The following is a 21,673-nucleotide window of genomic DNA, read 5'->3' as shown; positions in this document are numbered from 1 at the left end:
CTCGTGTGTGCGCGCTCTCTCAAAATAAATAAATAAACTTAAAAAAGAAAGAATGACCGTTTTACCTAATGTCCTAGACGGTAGGTAGAATCCTAAAGGCAGCTGCCAGGATTCCTGCCCCCTGGTGTACACAGCCTATATAAACCCAGCCCCTTGAGTGCAGGGGCCCAGGGGAAGGGGGCAACCAGGTCACTCTCAAGATCGGGTTATGACATATGGCAGAGGTGAAGGGATTTTGCTGATATAATTAGGATGCCAATAAATATGAATGAATTACTCAAAGGGGAGAATATTCTGGGTGATTCAGACATAATCAGGTGGTAAGTCCTTGGAAAGAGGGCTTTCGGCCTTCCCTGAGCTGACATTAAAGGTAGCCGACACTCTTCCTTTTTCTGACCTTGAAGAAGTGGCCACTAGTTCTGTAGCTGCACAGAAATGAATTCTGCCAACAAAACTGTGTGAGTAGGTCACCTTACACGGGGAAACGGACTGTGCAGATGTGGTTAAGCTAAGGACTTTGAGATGAAAAGATTATCCCGGATTGCATAGGAAGCCCCGGGTAATTATAAGGGGAAGGTACAGGCAGGAGAGCCAGGGGGAGGAGACCGTGATGTGGGAAGCAGGGCTGAGAGTGAGGGAGAAATGTGTAGATGCCACTCTGCTGGCTGTGAGGATAGAGGAAGGGCCACTAGCCAAGGAATGCAGGTGGCCGGCCTCCAGAAGCAGACACAGGCAAGGAAACCGACTTCCGCCTAGAACCTCCCAAAGGAACACAGCCCTGCCAGTACTTTCATTTCTGTCCAGTGAAAACCCAAATCATAGATTTCTGAACTCCAGAACTGTAAGAGAATAAATCGGTGCTGTTTTAAGCCAGCACACTGCTGTAATTCGTTACAGTAGCAATAAGAAACTATAGACTTGGGTAGTAGGATTAAGGTGCTGCTGTAATAAAAACCTAAACATGTGGAAGTGGCTAGGGAATCAGGTAATAGACAAAGGCTGGAAGGATGCTGAGGGGCATCACAGAAAAAGCCTAGGTTCCATGAACAGACTGTCAGTAGAAATACGGATCTTAACTAGTGACAGCTAATGAGGATTCAGAAAGAACATGGTCAAAAATACTCCTATCATGCTAGAGAGTCCTTAAATCACCACAAACGGACTGTTGATAGAAACATGGTTGTTAAAGGCTTTGCCACTGCAGTCTCAGATGGAATTGAGGAACATGCTATTGGAAATTGGCTGAACTGTGCATCCTGTAGTTGCGCAGAAAGCGGAACTTACAAATAATGAACTTGGATAGGCTAGCTGAGGAGGGTCCCCCCCAAAAAAGTGTTAAGGGTTTGACCTCGTTTCTTTCTGCTGTCCATAGGAAAATGTGAGAGGAAACAAAGACTGAAGGCAGAACTCATAAGCAGACAGGAACCAGCACTTGATGATTTGGGAAACTTCCATCCTGACCTAATTGCAAAAAGTGCTAAAATTCACTGCCAAGAGAGCATGCTCTGAAGAGGCGGCCAATGGTGTGCCTGGAAAACCTTGCGTTAGTGCCTTGGAAGGGTCAAAAGGTCAGAGTATTCAGTCACACAAAGGCTCTCTGAAGAGATTATACGAGTGACTCATGGTTTCCCTCAGCCACCTCAGCAGAAGCCACGAATAGAGATGGGGTCATCCAGGAAAGATCTGTGAAGGAGCCTCTTGTCCAACGGAGTGATCTCCATGACACACATGGGAGGTCCATAAGGTTCTTGAGAATTTGACAGCAGCAGGAACACTGCCAGCTTGGAAGTCAAGGCGACAGAAAGAGAACAAAAGGAAAAACGCCGTTTAGCCTCCCACAATTCTACAGGCAGAGAAACAGGCGGATAGAACGACTCAGCTGCAAACACGTGCTATTTTTCATGGAAACGGAAGGATGGCTCTGAGGATTGCTAGAGACCGGTAAAGTCCTCTTGCCTTCCATTTGCTCACTCCCGTAAATGGGATATCTCTATTATTATATTCTGGGGAGCAAGTAGCCGGTTTCTTGAGTTTCACAGGTATATAGATGGAGAAGGATCGTACCTTAGAAAGGATTATATCCAGAAACTTACCTACACCTGATGTAGAGAATTTCGGTGGTGAGATTTTGGTCATCTGTGCTGATTAAATTAAGATTTTGGAATCTGGGTCAATGATGTAATAGGTTAAAACTTGTGAAGATGGTGGGACAGAGTGAATGTCTCCTGCATGTGGGAGGGATATGGATATTTGGGAGCCAGAGAGCAGATGTGGTAGAAAGACGATGCTCCCCCAACAAAGACAGCAATGTCCTAATTCCCAGAACCTGTGAATACGTTACCTTCCACGGCAAAAGGTTCTACATGTGTTTTTGAGTTAAGAATACAGAGATGGGAAGACTATACTGGATTATCTGTGGGGATTCAATGCGATCACAAGGGTCTTTAAAAGGGAGAGAGCCAGAGAGACAGATCTGCAGATGCTGCATGGCACCATTGGCTCTGAAGATGGAGGGAAAGGACCCTGAGCTAAAGAACGCAGGCCTCCCGAAGAAGCTGGAAAAGACAAGGAAATCGATGTTGTCTATAGCCCCCAGAAGAACACGGCTATGCTGACACACTGGTTTTAGCTCAGTGACAGCCAGATCAGATTTCTGATCTCAATGATTATAAAATAATAAAGGTGTATTGTTTAAGCAACCAGCTTTGCGGTGATCCATTACAGCAGTGACAGAAAACTAACACAACCTCAAACCTCACGTCAGAGCCCAGCCCCAGCCGATATGTCAACTGTAGCTCTGTAGAAAACACTGAGTGGAGGACCCAGCAACACAGAACCCAAACTCCTGACCCAGGTGACTAAGAGAATGCATTGGAATTGTTCTAACTCAGTAATCTATGGTAACCGACTATGAGGCGATACAAAATTAATAGAAGGGAGCAGAAAAAATACTCGATTAAAAGCTCAACCTTCAGTACACAACTTTCTGACATTCTGGGCAAAGAAATGGGAAAGGCTATTAAAGCAATTATACTGCTCAAAGCGTAACAAGTGACTCAAGAAAAGTCACTTATGTGATTATTTCAATTTTGAGCTGAATTAGCTGTTTTCGGTCTCATAAAAGACTGAATTTACTCCACCTAACAATACTGGCGGGGAACGAACAGTTCTGTGCCTTTCACGGTGAATACACAAGCCTACACGTGCGATAAAATTGCATCGAACAAAACAGTATGGAGGCTCCTCAAAAAATGAAAACGATGGGACTACCACTGGATGTGGCAATCCTACTTCTAGGCATATAGCCCAAAGGAGTGAAATCAGGATCTCTGGGAGAGATCCGCACTTCCTTATTCATCACAGCATTATTCTCAATAGCTGTAATAAACAATCCAAGCGCCCACTGATGGATGAATGGAGAACCAAAATGTGCTAATGTACGTAAAACATTATTCAGCCTTAAAAAGAAGGAAATCCTGCTATTTGCGACAACACAGATGGACCCAGAGGACATGATGTAAGTAAAATAAGCCAGACACAGAAGGACAAATAGTGCACAATCCCACTTTTACAAGGCATCTCAAGTAGTCAAATACATAGAATCAGAGGCCAGAATGGTGGTTACCCAGGGCCGGGGGGAGAGGGAATGGGGAGGTGTTAGTCAAAGAGTACAAAATTTCGGGGGAAAAAAAGGGAAGTAACTTGGCTAGGGTGTGGAGAAACTGGAATCCTTCTACACTGCCGGTGGGGATGTAAAATGGTACAGCCACTGTGCAAAGTAGTCTGGTGGCTCCTCAAAACATTAAACACTGAACGACCATATGACCTTGCAATTCCACTCCCAGGTATATGCCCCCAGAGAATTAAAAACAGGCACTCAAACAAGAACGTACACACGCATGTTCACAGCAGCACTACTCACAGCAGCCAAAAGGCAGAAACAGCCAAATGTCCATCAACCAACGAGTGAACGAGGTCTATCCATACGATGGGATATTGGTCATAAAAAGAATGAAGCACTGTTACATAGGCTACAAGGTGGCATATATACTATGCTAAGTGAAAGACAAACGGTCACATATTGTAGGATACTATTTATACAAAATACTCAAAATAGATAAATCAACTGCTATAGAAAGCAGATTGGTGATCATCTGGGGGAAAAGGGAGTGGGGGAGGAGGAAAAACGGCTTAATGGGTAAGCAACTTCGCTTTCAGGGAATGGAAAGGTTTTGGGACTGGACAGACAAGATGGCTACACAACACAGTGAATGTTTTAAAATGGCTAATTTTACGTTACGTGAATTTCACTTCAAGAATTATTTTGAACAAAGAGGGACGGGGGCGGGGAGAAGATCATCACTACAACTGCACGTCCGTTCTACCACAAGTCAGTTTTAGGAAAAGTGCACATGGAAGTTGAGAATGTGGCAAGTCCTTCCCTTGATACGACCGTGCTTGCTTAACTCCTTGGGCAGGCAGCTGGTACACCAACGTGCACCTCAATGTGAAAACCACACCAGTGCACAGGTTTTTACGGTAAGGCGACCACACGTGATAACCTACTGTCAATGTACTTTCGAATCTAGTTCATCATCAGTTTAGAGAGGATTTTAGGTATAGAATTTCCGCTGGACTTTAAGCTGTAAAACGAAGTACAGCACACGTGTGTGAAGAAGGTTCTGGACGTATACCTATGTTACGGTGATAGGTATGGGTAGGAAGGAGAAATTATGATGCTGAAACCATTACCTGAGCAATTCTCAAAAAAGCAATTGCCACCTACATAATATTAGTTCCAAATCCGTAGGACTCCAATAGCTCATGTAAAATTACTTTTTTTTCCAGATTACAAAGAAATCAACTGACCACACATGTAAGGGTTTATTTTCAGACTGTTTGATTGATCTAATCATGTCAATCCTATGCCAGTACCACACAGTCTTATCAATAGCTTATCAATAGTCTTATCAATGGCTGTAGGTGCCATTTTGAGAGAACATTCATGCATGTGAATCCTGTGGGGAACATGAGCTTGGATTTGTGGGATTTTTAAGATACTATTAACTACAGATTTTCTTGTCATGAACCTTTAAATGGGATTTATCACCCACAATTGGGACGAGGAAAGTCTAGCTGCTTACCAAGGAATTAGAATAGTAGGTCAACTTCATCAAAGCAGTGAGCTCCTAAAATAAAGACACCTATTTCTGTGAAGCTCAAAATGACAAACTTAGAAAATGTTCTCTGCTGCTCAGCAAATGCTGCCAGCAATATGGCACTCCTACCAGAAGGGAGTCTTTCTCCTATGTGCTACAACATAGTAAACAAAACCGGCCAGGTTTGCCCGGCTGTGGCTTAATGATGGTGTCCGTGGCCTTCTGAGGAAATAGGGACAATCATAAGCAGCTTTAGAGGGCAAAAGCAGAAGCACGCTCCCCATGAGATGATTACACACACAGCAAAAGGAACACATGGAGGGAAAAGGGGTGGAGAGGGAAGCAGAAGGGGGAGGGAGCAAGGGAGGAGCAAAATTCTGAAAGCAACATGGATGAACCTCAAAAATATTATGCCAAGTATAAGAAGCCGAACATAAAGTCTGCATTATTATTGGACTCCACTTATAGGAAATATCCAGAATAGGGGAATCCAGAGAGACAGGAAGGAGATCAGTGGTTGTCAGGGGCTGGAGGAGGGAAATAATCAGGGGATTGGGGAGTGACAGCTAAGGGGTACAGAGTTTCTTTTTGAGGTGATGGAAAGGTTCTAAAATGGACTGTAGTGATGGTTTCACAACCCTGCGAATATACTAAAAAGTCACTCAATTGCATGCTTTAAATGGGTGAATTATGGGGCACTTGGGTGGTCGGTTAAAAATTGTACTTCAGCTCAGGTCACGATCTCACGGTACAGGAGTTCGAGCCCTGCATTGGGCTCTGTGCTGACAGCTGAGAGCCTGGAGCCTGTTTCAGATTCTATGTCTCCCTACGTCTCTGTCCCTCCCCTGCTCACATTCTGTCTGTCTCTCTCAAAAATAAACATTAAAAAAATTAAATGGATGGATTGTATCTTATGTAAATTATTATCTCAATAAAGCAGTTTTTAAAACGACTCCAGGAGCTTCCCCTTTGCACTTAGAATCAAGTGGTCACCAGGCCCTAAAGACCCCATATGACCCAGCCCCTTCCAACTTCTCTGTCTTTTCTCCAACGTCCACCACACGCTAGTCACACACCTTCCAAGCCTCAGAGCCAACACAGTTCTTTTCTGCCTCAGGACTCTTACACCTGCTTCCTTGGCCTTGACAGCTGTTTCCCCACTCCTTGCAGGTCACTTCTTGTCCAGTGGGGGGGGGGGGAGGGGGGGCTTTACCACTTCATGTAAAGTAGCCACCCCTTACCACCTCCCTGGGCCCTCCCGGTCCCATCTCCCTGTTATAATTGTTCCAGAGTGCTCAGCGATACCTGAAATCATTTCGTGTACTGTGTCTCTTCAGAGATAATAACATTGTGAGGGCAGATTTGGAGTAGTGCCTGGCAGCAAGCATGCACTCAGTAATCACTGCTGAGCTGATGAAGGAAGGTCCTTCACAACAGCCAGACCTAGAAGGTCCAGGGATTCTTTATGTAAGAAAGGTACGATATACAAAGGAGAACATTCTCCACCAGAAAACATAATTGAGCTTAGAAGAGATGGACAGGTCTAGCTCTTTGACCCTCAGTAGCATGAGACGTAAGCTAAGACAGGAAAAAAAAAAAAAAGGATGGCAGAGTGATAAGGCTTTGAAGGATATGATCTGACCAAAGACATCACATGCTGGTGGTCCTATGGGTCCCTGACACACTGGCTCATAGGTGATGGAGATCGGATTGGCAGGTACACAACTGAGAAAGGGATGTAAATAGTAAAAGGTCTCCCATCAGGAAAAGAACAATTTCCTAACTGGGGATCTTTATACTTATATTTATTTGGGGTTTGTTAATTTTTGGTCATATTTATTTTGGAAGATGTTAAATGACTTCATGAAAGCCATCATTGCTAATAAACTAAGTATATTTATTTTCCTGGGAATCCAAAAGGCCACCTGGATGGACAGAACTGTGTGCATACTCAGGAAAGACCCGAGAATGCCCTAAGCTCTTCCCTCACACCATACATGAAAATGAACTTCTAAGAGATTTGTAGTTTCAGGTTTATGATCCATTTTGAGTTAGTTTTTGTATAAGGCGTGAGGCAGGGGTCCAACTTCATGCTTTTGCATGTGGATATCCAGTCTTCCCAGCACCATTTATTAAAGAGCTTATTCTTCTCCCATTGAACAATCTTGGCATCTTTGTCAAAAGTCAACTGGCCATAGACAGAATGGTTTATTTCTAGGCTCTCAATTCTATTCCACTGAGCTTACTGAGCCCTCACCTCATACCAGTCCTGTGCTGAGTGCTTCACATGGGCCATCGCATCTAATCCTTACAATAATCCTAGTAGGTAGGGCTCGTTATTAACCTCACGTAACAGACGAGGAAACAGAGGCACAGAGAAGTCAGGTAACTCACCCACGGTGACAATAAGTGGCAGAGGCAGGGTTCAGACGCAGGAAGTCTGGCTCCAGAGCCCCTCCCTTTCACCATCCAGAATATACAGAGAGCCCACAAACCCATAAAAAAGACAAGCAAACCAGCAAGAAAATGGGGAAAAGATAGGAACAGACAATTCACCAAAGAGGAAAATACAAATGGCCAGTAAATCTATGGCATGATGCTCCATCTTACTATAATTAGAGAAATGCTTAATAAGCAAGAAGATATTTTGTCCATCATATTGGTAAAATGCCTTGGATAGGTAACGTGGTCCTGGTGATGTGCGGATCTGGGAGAAAAGGAACTCAACAGTGTTCAGTGAATATATAATGAAACATTCATTTTGGAAACATTCTGGCAGAATCTATTAAAATATAAAATACGTATACCCTTCGACCTGGTAGTTCCATTGAACTCGTGCACAAGGGATATGGACAAGACTGTTCACTGAAGCCCTATTTGTAATTATGCAAAATAAAAACAAATCACATCATCTGTCAGTAAGGAAATGGCATCATGGGCCATGGCCAAAGCCACACCACTGGAATGCCAGCTCCACGAAACACAAGTTTAAATCTGAAGGACAGATATAAAGATGAAGATATATAGATGATATAGGTTGAACGGTGGCCCCAAAAATATACAGCAGAGTCCTAATCCCCAGAAGCCATAAATGTGACCTTAAATGGAAAAACAGTCTTTGCAGATGTAATTAAGTTAAGGATCTTGAGATGAGATCATTCAGGATTATCCAGGTGGGTTCTAAATCCAACAAAAAGTCTCCTTGTAAGAGACAGAAGGGAAGACGACACCCCACAAAAGAGAAGGCCCTGTTGAGATGGACACACAGACTGGAGTCTCACAGCTACAAGCCACCACAAGCAGGGCTACGTGAGGAAGCTTTCTGCCCCAGGGCCTTCAGAGGAAGTGTGGTCCTGCCGATACCTTGATTTTGGACTTTGGGCCTCCAGAACTGTTAGAGAATACATTTCTGGTTTTTAAGCCTGCCAGTTTGCGGTACTTTGTTACAGCAGCTGTAGGAAATTAATACAGATAGATATATTCATTCAGGTCTTCAATATATATTAAATAAAAAAGGTTGTGCAATAACACACATGTAACTAAATTAAAAAGCTCTACACGTGTTATATAAAGCAAAAAAAAAAAACAAAAAAACAAAAAAAACCAACAACAACACCGAACAATCTATGTGTATAGATGTATGTAACAGCACAAAAAATCATTTGGGACCAGCAGATCCAAACTCACTTCAGCAGCTCCCTCCTGGGATGGGAGTGTATGTTAGCAGGATGGGGAAAGATCACACAAAATCTCAGCTTCACTTTCTAACATTCACATATTTTTTTAAATGGTTTATTTTTTTCAAAAAAAACTAAAGAGAAACTGATGACAAAGCTTAGCATTTGAGAGATTACATATAGACGCCATTTTAAGAAAAGTCATAAAAAAATCTAGGAGGAGAAACAAATCTCTTATTCACTTCAAAGTACCTCTTCTTGAGCTAGGGAAAGGCAGTCTTCTGAGGCTGCTGCCGAAGAAAATGCTGTCTCAGCTATTACATTGTTTGGTATTCTTTGCAAAGGAAACAAATGATGTTAAACATTCAGATTTTGTCTTAAATAATGCAATTTATGACACCCATATTTTATCTGATCAATATAGGCCACCTACTGTTTTCCTTGAGTGTGTCTCCTGAGCGGGTGGTGTATACTAATCATTATTGTTTGCTGTTTAATAGTCTGATTTACTACTCACGCTTTACTGAGGAAGTTTCTTCAAATGCATCCTCCAGACGTAAATCAGAGTCCCCAGATCCTATAAATTAAAAAAAAAAAAAAAAGATTTAACTATTTTTGCGTAAAACAAAATAGTACTTATAATGGTTACTTCCCTTTAGATACAGTGTCACGAAGGTAACACAAGAAAAGGAAATCAGTGGAAGCCACCCAAAGATATATTTAGTTGATAACCTTCTACAAACAACTTACCCTCACCAAAAACAAAAAAACAACCACCTTCAGTCCACTAGAAGGCTGAAGGCTCAACTGTACAGAACGTGAAGTACAATCTTACAAAAAGCCTTCTCCATGGTATGTAGGACTTTTGCAATGAGGAATACTGGAGTCCAAAGTTCCATCGATATGTGCCAGGTTCTTTCATCCCATTCCACTGTCAACTCAGCGTATCATCCCCCCTGACCCCAGCATCCATATCTAGTAGCTCTGATTATACATAACTTAAAAGGCTCTATGGAAAAGCTTTTAACGAGAGAATCTGTTCTCAGAGGTGGACCCATCTGCCCAATTATGCCTGCTATTGAATTTGACAGTTATCATTCCCTCTGATGGGCATGTAGTTTCCTACAGGGGTATATACATTATCAATTCTCAAACTACCATGCATGTATACTGGAACTGAACACATCGGTAAATGGGTGGTGAACTGTAGAAGCCAGGCTTCTCACTGTTTCAGATAGAGGTTACAGATAAGAGAAGGCTAAAACGACCTATGTGATAATGGATTAGAGTTGGAGACCTCAGTATGAATCATGTTTAGCTTAACATACATACAGATGGTTACATATAGAAATACTTATAGACACGTGTGTATATAAACATGGGCTAGTATGCGGACATACACCTCTGCTCTGTGACCTGAGAGGGCCTGGAAGCAGTAACACCCCAGTAGCAATAAGCACACCTAGCACCCAGATCGTGGTTTCTAAATACCATTCTCCAGTTAAAGAAAAACAGATCTCCTTGGAGAAATGGCAGGTTCTAGGATTGGAACAAGAAATATAGGAGTCTGAAGCATCTTATAGTTCCAGGAAGTATTTTTTAAAATATTGATATTGATGGGTATATGTCAATGAGGCACAGGGCCAGCTGAAAGAGCTCCCAACAGCTAAAGCTGGAACAATTTAATCAATAAAGTAGTATTAGATTATAATACAAAGTATAAAATATCCATTTGTCCATGTTGATATAAACACATGAATACATAAAAGGGATAAAACAGAAGAATTCAAATTAATTTATGTAGGTATTTCTAGCTCAAGGAGATGAAGCATAACTCTCCACTCCATAAGTGTTGACTTCCTTCCAAGGATTACAATATGAGAAGGTAGGTAGGAGGAGAGAGTAACTCTACAGTGGAGAAATCTAAGAAGTACTACATCAGATCAAGGTTAACATCAACAGTGATGGGTCATGCTGATAGTATATACCCTTGATATTGTGGGATGAGACAAGCACCATACATGTGTGGTCTTCCTCTCAAATGCCCATAACCCGAGTATAATCATGAGAAAAACATGAGACAAATTCCAATTGATGGGCATCCTACAAAATATGTGACCAGCACTCAAAACCAAGGTCATCAAAAACAAAACAAAATCTGAGAACCCAGCACAGCCTGAAGAGCCTAAGGAGATATAATGATGGAAGGTCACTGGTATCCTGGATTGGATCCTGGAACAAAACTAGGGACTTCAGGTTAAAACAAAGGAAATCTGAATAGAGTAGGGACTTTAGTTAATAATAGTATATCAATATTGGTTCATTAATTGTGAAAAATACACCACACTAATGTAAAATGTTAAAAATAGGGGAAACCGAATGTGAAGCATATGAGAAGTGTCTTTACAAGCTTTGCATTATAAATCTGAAACTGTTCTAAAAACGTGTCTTATTTTTAAAAATCCATTTCCCATAGCAAAAGAATTAAGGGTAACCACTAAAAGAAGACATATAGGATACAGAACGTCTACCTCATTTAAGGAAAAAAAAAAAAAAAAGGTCAACACCAACAGCTAAAAATAAATCCAACGAAAGTCACCAAACAGAAAAAAGAAACCAGTTAAACAGAAAATATGAACCTTAACACAAGAATATGTACAATCCTATCAGTAAAAAAAAAAAATGAGTATAAAGAGGGTAAATCTCCTATCCAAAGATAAATGGAATATAACTATATGCTGTTGACAAAATATACACATAAAACAACATAATCACACACACAAAATATATATAACAGAAATATACACTGGTAAATGTTAACAAGAAGAAAGCAGATGTGGCAATATTAATATGACGATAAAATTTAAGACCCCAACATCTAAATAAGAAAAGGCCAATATTTTATAAAGCATATAATCCACCAAGAAAATAAAAATTATGACACTTAGTAACCTAGCTTCTAAAATTCTGGAGTAGACTTTTGCTTCTTTCTATGACGGAGTAATTGGCATAAGATTAGCTCTCCCACTGTGAACACTATAAAATGGACAAAACATGAGCCAATAGCTTTCAGCACTGAACAGCAATCCCTGAGATCAAGGAAATTGTGACAGCTAAATCCAACAGGTGATCCTGGACTGGATCCTGAATGCATAAGAGGCATTATTGGGACACTTAGTGAAATTTGAAAGAGGTCTGTTGACCAGGTGGTAATACTGGATCACTGTCAATTTCCCCATCTTCATGGATTTACTGTGGTCAGGGAAGAAGGTATCTTTGTTTTTAGGAAATGCACACTGAAGTATTAAGAGTTAATGAGCGGCCTGCTTGCCACTGATTCTGAAGTGATTCTGAAAAAATATTTAGAGACACCTACACACACCAGTGCCAATGTGGTACAACTGGGAAATCTAGGTGGACAGTAAATCAGAATTCCTTGTATTAGACATTACAGTGACAACGGTGAAACTTGCATTAGGTCTGAGGATTAGGTGGCAGTAAGGTATCAACATTAATTTTCTGACTCAGATAGTTACACTGAGAATATATAAAAGGATGTCCTTGCTTGAAGAAAATGCTCCCTCTTTATAGATTTTGGATACTAGCCCTTTGTCCAATATGTCATTTGAAAGTATCTTTTCCCATTCCTTGGCTGCCTTTTAGTTTTGTTGATTGTTTCCTTTGCTGTGCAGAAGCTTTTTATCTTCATGAGGTCCCAATAGTTCATTTTTGCTTTTAATTCCCTTGACTTTGGGGATGTGTCAAGTAAGAAATTGCTGCGGCTGAGGTCAGAGAGGTTTTTTCCCTGCTTTCTCCTCTAGGGTTTTGATGGTTTCCTGTCTCACATTCAGGTTCTTTATCCATTTTGAGTTTGTTTTTGTGAATGGTGAAAGTGGTATAGTTTCATCCTTCTGCATGTTGCTGTCCAGTTCTCCCAGCACCATTTGTTAAAGAGACTGTCTTTTTTCCATTGGATATTCTTTCAAACTCCACACCCGAAAAACAAATAATCCAGTGAAGAAATGGGCAGAAAACATGAATAGACACTTCTCTAAAGAAGACACCCAGATGGCCAACAGGCACATGAAAAGATGCTCAATGTCGCTCCTCATCAGGGTAATACAAATCAAAACCACACTCAGATATCACCTCACGCCAGTCAGAGTGGCTAAAATGAACAAAACAGGAGACTATAGATGCTGGAGAGGATGTGGAGAAACGGGAACCCTCTTGCACTGTTGGTGGGAATGCAAACTGGTGCAGCCGCTCTGGAAAACAGTGTGGAGGTTCCTCAAAAAATGAAAAATAGACCTACGCTATGACCCAGCAGTAGCACTGCTAGGAATTTACCCAAGGGATACAGGAGTGTTGATGCATAGGGGCACTTGTACCCCAATGTGTATAGCAGCCCTCTCAACAATAGCCAAGTTATGGAAAGAGCCTAAATGTCCATCAACTGACAAATGGATAAAGAAGTTGTGATTTGTATACACAATGGAATACTACTTGGCAATGAGAAGAATGAAATCTGGCCTTTTGTAGCAATGTGGATGGAACTGGACAGTGTTATGCTAAGTGAAAAAAGTCATACAGAGAAGGACAGATTCCATATGTTTTCACTCCTGTATGGATCCTGAGAAACCTAACAGAAGACCATGGGGGAGGGGAAGGAAAAAAAAAATGGTTAGAGATGGAGGGAGCCAAAACATAAGAGACTCCTAAAAACTGAGAACAAACTGAGGGTTTATGGGGGGTGGGAGGGAGGGGTGGGTGGGTGATGGGTATTGAGGAGGGCACCTGTTGGGATGAGCACTGGGTGTTGTATGGAAACGGATTTGACAATAAATTTCATAATAAAAAAAAAAAGAAAATGCTCCCTAAAGGTATATTGCAGATGTGCGGGGTGGGGGTGGGGGGGGGGTGACTAGGGGGAGGGTGATGGTGTATCAGGTAAGCAACTTACTCTCAGGTGATTGTGGGGGTGGGGAGAACCTCCTTATACTTGCAAGTTTCTTGTAGGTTTGTAATTATTTCAACATTTAAAAAATTAAAATTATTTAAATACGTATATCTCAACCCAGCAATTGCACTTTTAGGTACCTGTTACAGAAAAATACTTGCACATGTGTCCAAAGGGGTATGTGCAAGGTTGTACAAAACAGTACTGCCTAAAATACCAACAAGAAATGGACACAGACCAAGTGTCCATCAAAGAAGAAGAATTAAACAAAACGTAGTTCAATACAATGAAACGTTACATTGCTGTTTAAAAGAATGGGATGCTCTCAGTAAACTAGGAATAGAAGGGAACTTCCTCAACTTGAAAGAGTATCTACAAAAAAACCTATAGCTAACACCATATTTGATGGTGAGACTAAAGCTTTCCTTCCAAGATCAGAAACAAGGCAATGATGTCCCCTCTCCCTACTGCTCTTCAATATCATAGTGGAAGTCCTAGCTACTGCAACAAGAAAGAGATCGATCGAGCGATCCTGATTGGGAAAGAAGAAATAAAAACTCTTTGTTCACAGAGAACATGATCATCTATGCAGATAATCCAAAAGGATTCACAAATGCAAAAAACTCTTTAAACTCCTGGAACTAATAAGTGACGACAGCAAGGTTGGGGGAGGCAAGGTCAATCCTTTTCCTATATATCAGTAATGAACAAGTGGAGTTTGAAATTTAAAAAGCATCATTAGCAGCCCCGAAAAAGAAATCCTGGTATAGATCTAACAAGAAAGAAAGAAAGAAAGAAAGAAAGAAAGAAAGAAAGAAAGAAAGAAAGAAAGAGAAAGAAAGAAAAAAGCCTAAGATCTAGATGAAGAAAGCTACAAAACTGTGATGAAAGAAATCAAAGGACTAAGTAAATGTAGAGATATTCTAAGTTCATAGATAGGAAGACTCAATGCTGTCAACATGTCAGTTCTTCCCAACTTGATTTATAGATTCAATGCAATCACAATCAAAATGTCAGCAAGTTATTTTGTAGATACCGAGAAACGGATTCAAAAGTTTATATGGAGGGGTGCCTGGGTGGCTCAGTTAAGCGTCCAACTCTTGGTTTCAGCTCAGGTCATGATCTCACATGAGTTTGAGCCCCACATTGGGCTCTGTGCTGACAGGACAGAGCCTGCTTGGGATTCCGTCTGCTTCTCTCTCTCTCTCTTCCCTCCCCCACTCATGCTCTGTCTCAAAAATAAACTTTTAACAAGTTATATGGAGAGCACAAAGACCCAAAATAGCCAATACAATATTGAAGGAAAAGAATGAGGTTGGAGGACTGATGCTAGCCAACTTCAGGACCTACTATAAAGTTATGGTAGGGGCGCCTGAGTGGCTCTGTTGGTTAAGCGTCCGACTTCTGCTCAGGTCATGATCTCATGGTTCGTGAGTTCGAGCCCCGTGTCAGGCTCTGGGCTGATAGCTCAGAGCCTGAAGCCTGCTTCAGATTCTGTGTCTTCCTCTCTCTCTCTGCCCCTCCGCTGCTTGCACTTTGTCTCTCACATTGTCTCAAAAATAAATAAACGTTAAAAAGAAAAAATTTAAAGTTATGGTAATCAAGATAGTGTGTATTAGGAAAAAGAGAGACAAACAGATCAATGGAACAGAATAGAGAGCCCAGAAACAGACCCACATAAATACAGTCAGCTCATATTTGACAATGGAGAAAAAGCAACACAGTGGAGAAAAGACAGTCTCTTCAACAAATGGAGCTGGGACAACCACCTCCAAAAAAAAAAAAAAAAAAAAAGAATCTAGACAAAGACTTTACATCCTTCACAAACATTAACTCCAGTGGATTACAGACTTAAATATAAAACACAAAATGATAAAACTCCTAGAAGCAACATAGTAGAAAACCTAGATGCCTTGAGTTTGGCAATGACTGTTGAGATGTAACACCAAAAGCATGATCCATAGAAAAACTTAAGCTGGACTTCATTAAAATTAACAACTTCTGCTCTGTGAAAAACACTGTCCAGAGAATGAAAAGACAGGCCATAGGCTGGAGAAAAGATTTGCAAAAGACACATCTGATAAAAAAAAAAAAAAAAAAAAAAAAAAACCAAAGCAACAATAACAAAAAACTGTTACCCAAAATATACAAGGAATGCTTACAACTTAATAACAAACAACCCGATGAAAATGTGGCCCACCCCCCAGGTGCCTCTGGTGCCTAGTCATCCCCCACACCCACATAAGGCCCAGTTAGGTGAATCTGAATAGACACTTTCCCAAAGAAGACATCCAGATGGCTCACCGGACCATGAAAAGATGCTCAGTATCACTAATTATCAGAGAAATGCAAATCAAAACTGCAGTGAGGTATCACCTCACGCCTGTTAGAATGGCTAAAATGAAAAAGACAAGGTAAGTGTTGACGAGGATGTGGAGAAAAGGGCACCCTTGTGTACTGTCTGTGGGAAAGTAAATTGGTGCAGCTACTACACTATGGGAAACAGTATGGGTCATCCTCAACAAAGGGAATCAGGATCTCAAAGAGGTCTCTGCACCCCCATAGTCATTGCAGCATTACTTACAATAGCCAAACATGGAAACTACCTACGTGTCCACCGTTGATGGATAAATGGATAAAGATCAAGATACACACACACACACACACACACACACAAAGAATATCACTCAGCCATAAAAAAATGGAAATTCTACCTTTTCAAGAAAAAAATGTATGGACCTTGAGAGCATTAATACTATGTGAAATAAGACAGAGAAAAAGAAATACTGTGTGACCCCATTTAGATAGGCTATGTAGACTAGTCAAATTGACAGAGAAGAATGGCGGTTTCCAGGGACCTGGAGGCAGTGGAGATGGGGAGATGTTGGTCAAAGGGTATAGACTCTCAAAGGGCGCCTGGGTGGCTCAGTGAGTTAAGCATCTGACTTCGGCTCAGGTCAGGATCTTGCAGTTTGTGGGTTTCAGCCCCACGTCGGGCTCTGTGCTGACAGCTCAGAGTCTGGAGCCTGCTTCAGTTTCTGTGTCTCCCTCTCTATCCCTCCCCTGCTTGCTCGCACGCTCTCTCTCTCAAAAATAAATAAATATTAAAAAAAAAATTTAAAGGGTATAGACTTCCAGTTATACGTAAATAAGCTCTGGAGATCTAATGTACAGTATAGTGACTATAGTGAACAATACTGTATCATATACTTGAAGATTGCTAGGAGGGTAGATCTTAAATGTTCTCACCATATGCACAAAACAATGGTAATTATGTAAGGTGATGGGGGTTTAAATGATCTTACCATGGTAATCAGTTCACAATATACACATGTATCAAGTCATCACATTGTATCTTAAATTTATACAGTGTAATATCAATTATATCTCAATAATTCTGGAAAAAAGAGATAAGGAAAAAGAGAGATTAACCACATGAGAGAGCACAAGCAGAGGAGGGGCAGAGAAAAAGGGAGACACAATATCCAAAGCAGGCTCCAGGCTCTGAGCTGTCAGCACAGAGCCCTATGCGGGGCTCGAACCCACAGACCGTGAGGTCATGTCCTGAGCCGAAGTTGGACGCTTAACAGACTGAGCCACACAGGTGCCCTAGGGTGTTTCTAAAGCTATACACAAACAACAGCTGACCAAAGGGAAAAAAATGGGCCAAAAAAACTTAACAGATACTTCACCAAAGACACACAGATGGCAACTATATATGTGAAAGTATGCTCCACATCTTGGTCATCAGTGAAATTCAAATTAAAACAATGAGCTACTACTTAGCCATAAAAAAGAATGAGATCTTGCCATTTGCAACAAAATGGATGGCCTAAAGAACATAATGCTAAGTGAAAGAAGTCAGAGAAAGACAAATACCATATGATTTCACTCATGTGGAATTTTTTTTCCAATGGAACCAAGTCAACTTTATTTTTTCACTTATTTTATTTAGAATTTATTGTCAAATGGGTTTCCATACAACACCCAGTGCTCATCCCAACAGGTGCCCTCCTCCCTGCCCATCACCTACTTTCCTCTCTCTCCCACCCCTCATCAACCCTCAGTTTGTTCTCAGTCCTTAAGAGTCTCTTATGGTTTGGCTCCCTCCCTCTCTGTAACTTTTTTTCCCCCCTTCGCCTCCCCCGTGGTCTTCTGTTAAGTTTCTCAAGATCCACATATGAGTGAAAACATATGGTATCTGTCTTTCTCGGACTTTAAGAAACAAAACAAATGAAAAAAAAAAGACACAAACAAAACAAGCAGAGTCTTAAATATAGAGAACTGGTGGTTGCCAGACAGTGGGGGTGGGGGATGGGGGATGGGTGAAATAGATGGGGGGGATGAAGAGCACACTTATCACACCTATCGTTATGAGCATGTAATATACAGAGTTGTGGAATCATTATAATGTATACCTGAAACTAACATAACCTCTGAGGATGGCCGAAATTGCAGATACCACCAAGCACTGGCAAGGATGCAGAACACAAAAAAAATCTCAATTACTGGTGGGAATGCAAAATGGTGCAGCCACGTTGGAAGACGGTTTGATAGTTTCTAACAAAACTAAACAGATACACCATACAATCCAGCACCTGTACTCCTTAGTGTTTACCGAAAGGAATTAAAAAAACCTATGTCCACACAAAAATCTGCATACAGATGCTTATAATTTCTTTATTCAGAATTGTCAAAATGCGGAAGCAACCAAGATTCCTTCAGTAGGGTGAATGGATAAACAAACTGTGGTACATCCAGACAATGGAATATTCTTTCATGCTAAAAAGAAAAAAAAAAGCTATCAAGCCATGAAAAGACAGAGGAACCCTTAATGCATATTATTAAATGAAAGAAGCCCATTGTAAAACTGACAAAGTGTAGGATTCCAACCCTATGACATTCTGGAAAGACAAAACTGTGGAGACAACAAAAGGATCATTGTTGCCAGAGGTTGGGGTGGATGCACACACAGCTGGAACGCAGTGAAAATATTCCATAGGATACTCTGATGGTGGGTACACATCACTGTCAGTTTGTAAAAACCCACAGAATATACAACACCAAGAGTGCACCCTGAAGTATGGACTTGGGGCAATAATAGAATGTCAGTATAAGTTAATCAATTCTAACTAATGTACCACTTTGGTGGGCGGTGTTGAGAAGGGACCTGTGCATGTGTTTGGGCAGGAGGTACATGGAAAAACTCTACCTTCTGTTCAATATTGCTGTGAACATAAAACTGCTATAAAAAATGAAGTCTATTAAAAAGAAAAGAACAGCATGAGCATACACACTGACATGGGAGAGAGCTCCAAGATACAGTATTAAATAAAGCAAGTAGTTTTCCATTTGTGTGTATGTCTATATCCATATAAATTTTCTGGAAACTTACACATGATTAGGGGTCAGGGAGAAGGAATGTTGATTATTAATTTAAATGCTTCTCGGATTTGTTTTTAATCAGGCACAAGTATTTCTCTTATCATAATAATTTAAAAGTTCTGGATCAACCCCTCCCAAATCATAAGCCAATCATTTTACTGGGTCTTCCTTCAAAACCCCAAAATTGCAAGCCTACGTTCAGTCATCCAATTAACATCTTGCACAAGTAATAATATGTTTTTGGCCTGAGCCATTCCCCCACTGTTTGCTGATATATCCTGCTATACGTCATCAAGAGTTAAGAGCAACAGAACATAATTTTGCAGTATTTATTAAGCCCTCATTGACCTTGGATTCAGTGGACTTAAACCATTTGTGGACAGAACCACTCAGCATCAACCTACATCTGGAGCTAATTAAGACTTCTTCAGAGTCTACAATCAAGCACAGCTGTTAAAATCAAGAAGGGAACAAATATTCTCATGAGAGAGATCATACCTCGAATGCTCTAAAATAGGGTAGTGTTCTAGGTCTTTTGTATGCAATGTAGAACAACTCAGTTTGGGTGTAAATAGACATTAAAAAGTAGCTGATTCATCTCAGGCTCAATTTACAAGCCCCAAATCACCTTATGGTGGTGGGGGGGTATTAAGTTGCCTCGTTCCACTGCAGAAGACCACAAAGAATTTCATTTAATGGAAAAGGCATGTAGTGAGCTGGTACCACCTGTCTGCAAATGTCTGTTCACATTAGGCAGAATTTTGGAAATGTTACCCATGGACTTGTACTTGCCCTTAAAAAGATCCATTTGAGAAGCAGATTGCCAGTTCTACCCACGGACACCCCAGCAGCTTGTGTCTGTCCTAAAATAGGTTTTGTCCCTTTGGGAGGAAACAAACTTGACCTCATATGGCCACTGTGACTGGTGTCTAAAGCTAAGGGTGCATTTTAATGAGGACTGTAAAAGAAGGCACTGCAGGTCCTTGTTAGAGAATTCCAGCATGCACTGGCTGGGATCCAGCACCTGCCAAAGCCCTCATTTAAATGCCTGATGCCCAAGGGAGACCCACCTGATGTGCCCCGGTAGTAGCTTTTCATTTTGATTTAATTAATCACTCCCTCCTCTGTTGTCCCCCGACCTGTTCCACTGAGTTCAAGCCGAAGGCACACCCATCCCGGTTGTTTGTGTTTGTCCTTTCCAGTCAACATGGCAGCTACTAGCCACATGTGGCTGTGTCAATTAAAATGAAAATTCAGGGGCTCCTGGGTGGCTCAGTCGGTTGGGTGTCCGACTTGGGCTCGGGTCATGATCTCACGGCTTGTGAGTTCGACCCCCACGTTGGGCTCTGTGCTGACAGCTCAGAGCCTGGAGCCTCTTCAGATTCTGTGTCTTTCTCTCTCCCTCCCTCTCTCTCTGCCCCTCTGTGTCTCTCTGTATCTCAAAAATAAATAAACATTAATAAAATAAAATAAAATGAAAATTCAGTAAAAACTGTAAGTTGCAGTTCCTTAGCCACACAAGTCACATTCCAAGTGCTCAAAAGTCACGTGTGGCTGGCGGCTACTGTGTCAGGACAGTGCCAGAGAACATTCCCATCATCACCTAAAGTTCCGCTGGACAGTGCTGCTCCAGACAGGGAGCTGCTCGAAGCAGGGCCTCGGACTTGGTCAGCTGTATGCCAACGCCAAACACGGGCCGGAGAGCAAGGAGGCACACCCGACAGGCACGTTCACCGTGATTTTCCAAACTCCGACTGCTTGCGGCGGGAATACCTTTGATCTGTTCACACGGAATTACCAGTAGATAGTCTCTGCTATTACTTTGTGACAAATCCATTTGGGTCTCATGCCAAGAGTAAACTCCTGTCTGCAGAGGAACGTGTCTGCTCCCTGCTGAGTTAAGAACTGCAGAGGCAGCCTGGAGCCCTGGCTGCCCAAGATCTCAGATGCCATCACAGCTCAGCCAGGGAGAGGAGCACCCGTCAGGTGTCCAGGGACACCTGGCCCCTGCGCTCTAAGCATAGCTGCTCTTCTACCTTTTTCCTTTTCATGCATAAGCAGCTTTTTTTTTTTTTTTTTTTGCAGGCGGGGGGGGGGGGCAGCGCTGGGGAGGGGAAGGGTTCAGTACAAACTGTAAGTGAATAATACTTAAATGGCTTCGGTTTTCAGATTTTAAAATCTTGACCCTTTCCTGTGCATGAAAAAGCACACAACGGACTTCTGAGCCTACTAAATCATGATGTGTCATCTCAGCATTTTCCATTTGTCTGTCTGAACGGAGCTCCCATGAATACCCGTGCTATACTTCAGTTTGTCCAAGAGAGCCAGGACAACACCCTGGCTGGCATGGGGGCCGGCACCTGCCTCTGTTCCACAACTCCAGGACAGTGGAGCCACTTCTCCAGGGGGAAACGGACTTGGTCGACAGTAAGGCCGGTAACAAAGTGCAGGGAAGACCCACTAGAAGACAGGCCAGAATCAAATTTGGACCT

At 41.7% G+C, this 21,673-nt stretch overlaps 1 protein-coding gene across 3 annotated transcripts in view; it reads right to left on the bottom strand.

Annotated features, from left to right (window-relative positions):
- Nucleotides 1-21,673, bottom strand: part of CD99L2 (CD99 molecule like 2) — a 90,108-nt gene that overhangs the window by 29,379 nt on the left and 39,056 nt on the right. For all 3 annotated transcript variants that reach the window (XM_081792386.1, XM_081792388.1, XM_081792387.1), the window contains exon 2: nucleotides 9,354-9,413. In XM_081792386.1, the coding sequence (XP_081648512.1) occupies nucleotides 9,354-9,413 (60 nt within the window). The remainder of the gene's footprint in view (nucleotides 1-9,353; nucleotides 9,414-21,673) is intronic.

The sequence above is a fragment of the Panthera onca genome, chromosome X (assembly GCF_046562875.1).
Source record: "Panthera onca isolate mPanOnc1 chromosome X, mPanOnc1 haplotype 2, whole genome shotgun sequence".
Taxonomy (NCBI): domain Eukaryota; kingdom Metazoa; phylum Chordata; class Mammalia; order Carnivora; family Felidae; genus Panthera; species Panthera onca.
This window is presented reverse-complemented; position numbering and strand designations above follow the sequence as displayed.